Below are 987 nucleotides of genomic sequence, written 5' to 3' on the forward strand. Positions count from 1 at the left end.
ATTTCCGGAAATTATGTAATCACTTAATCACAATCAAAAAAAAAAAAAAACTTGGGGAAAGGAGGGAGGGAGGGGATGGTAGGGGGAAAACAATGGAGGGGGTAACAATGTTCAAGAGGAAGTGTACTCATTACCTCACTCATGTAACTGTAACCCTCTGTATAGTATCTTTACAATAAAAAAAATGTAAAAAAAAAATATATAGCTCTGTTTTCCAAGGGGGAAAAATGAAACTAAACAACTTTTGCCAGCTCCACCACACCTTTGTCACTGGAACTGAACTACTTCCACTACACAGTATAAATGTCAGAAGACAAAGTAATGAGAGCAGGGGTGTGGCTCAGTGGTGGCCCGCTTGCCCTAGCACATGCAAGGCTCTGGGTTGCCAAAAATAACTCCACATATACATAAGGGAAGAAAGAAATACACACACATATATGCATACATAAGCACAGACAGATGATATAAATAGACAATAGAATTCACACATACACAAATACAGAAACAGACAGATCCAGACAGGAATGGAATCTTCAAGGAAAGGCCTGAGAGCTGAAATCTGGTTCCTCCAGGATCCACGCCCTGCGGGCTCGAGGGCTATTCAAGGGCCGAGAGAAGGGCTAGTTTTCCCAAAAAGGAAAGTGAGAATCCAGACGCATCAGAGATGCATATAAAGTTAAGACAGTAAGGAGCACGTGCTCCCAGAGTCCTGCAGCTGGGCGCCCCAGGCACAACCCAGCTTGTTCCAGTCGCAGGAAGCCCACACCGAGGGTGGAGCTCTCCGGACCCCGAACGGAGAGCGGGTCCCAGGTCCACCCGCCATCCTCGCCAGTCGAGCGCCTCACCCCGAAGGCCCAGCCGCCACAGAGACCATCCGCTCGATTCGGCGGTGCTCACCTTTTTCCAGGGGTTCCAAGTTCTCCTCAGAGGCGCGGACAGTGCGTTGGCCCGCCATGGCCTCCCGCTCCAGGCAGCCGCCCACCAGCA

General features: G+C 49.4%; 1 protein-coding gene across 2 annotated transcripts in view; it reads right to left on the reverse strand.

The window, feature by feature from the left end:
• Window positions 1–987, reverse strand: part of Shcbp1 (SHC SH2-domain binding protein 1) — a 29,715-nt gene extending 28,728 nt beyond the window's left edge. For both annotated transcript variants that reach the window (XM_013036066.1, XM_013036065.1), the window contains exon 1: window positions 898–987. In XM_013036066.1, coding sequence (XP_012891520.1) covers window positions 898–955 — 58 coding nt within the window. In that variant the 5' untranslated portion in view covers window positions 956–987. The remainder of the gene's footprint in view (window positions 1–897) is intronic.

The sequence above is a fragment of the Dipodomys ordii genome, unplaced genomic scaffold (assembly GCF_000151885.1).
Source record: "Dipodomys ordii isolate 6190 unplaced genomic scaffold, Dord_2.0 Scaffold247, whole genome shotgun sequence".
Classification (NCBI taxonomy): Eukaryota; Metazoa; Chordata; class Mammalia; order Rodentia; family Heteromyidae; genus Dipodomys; species Dipodomys ordii.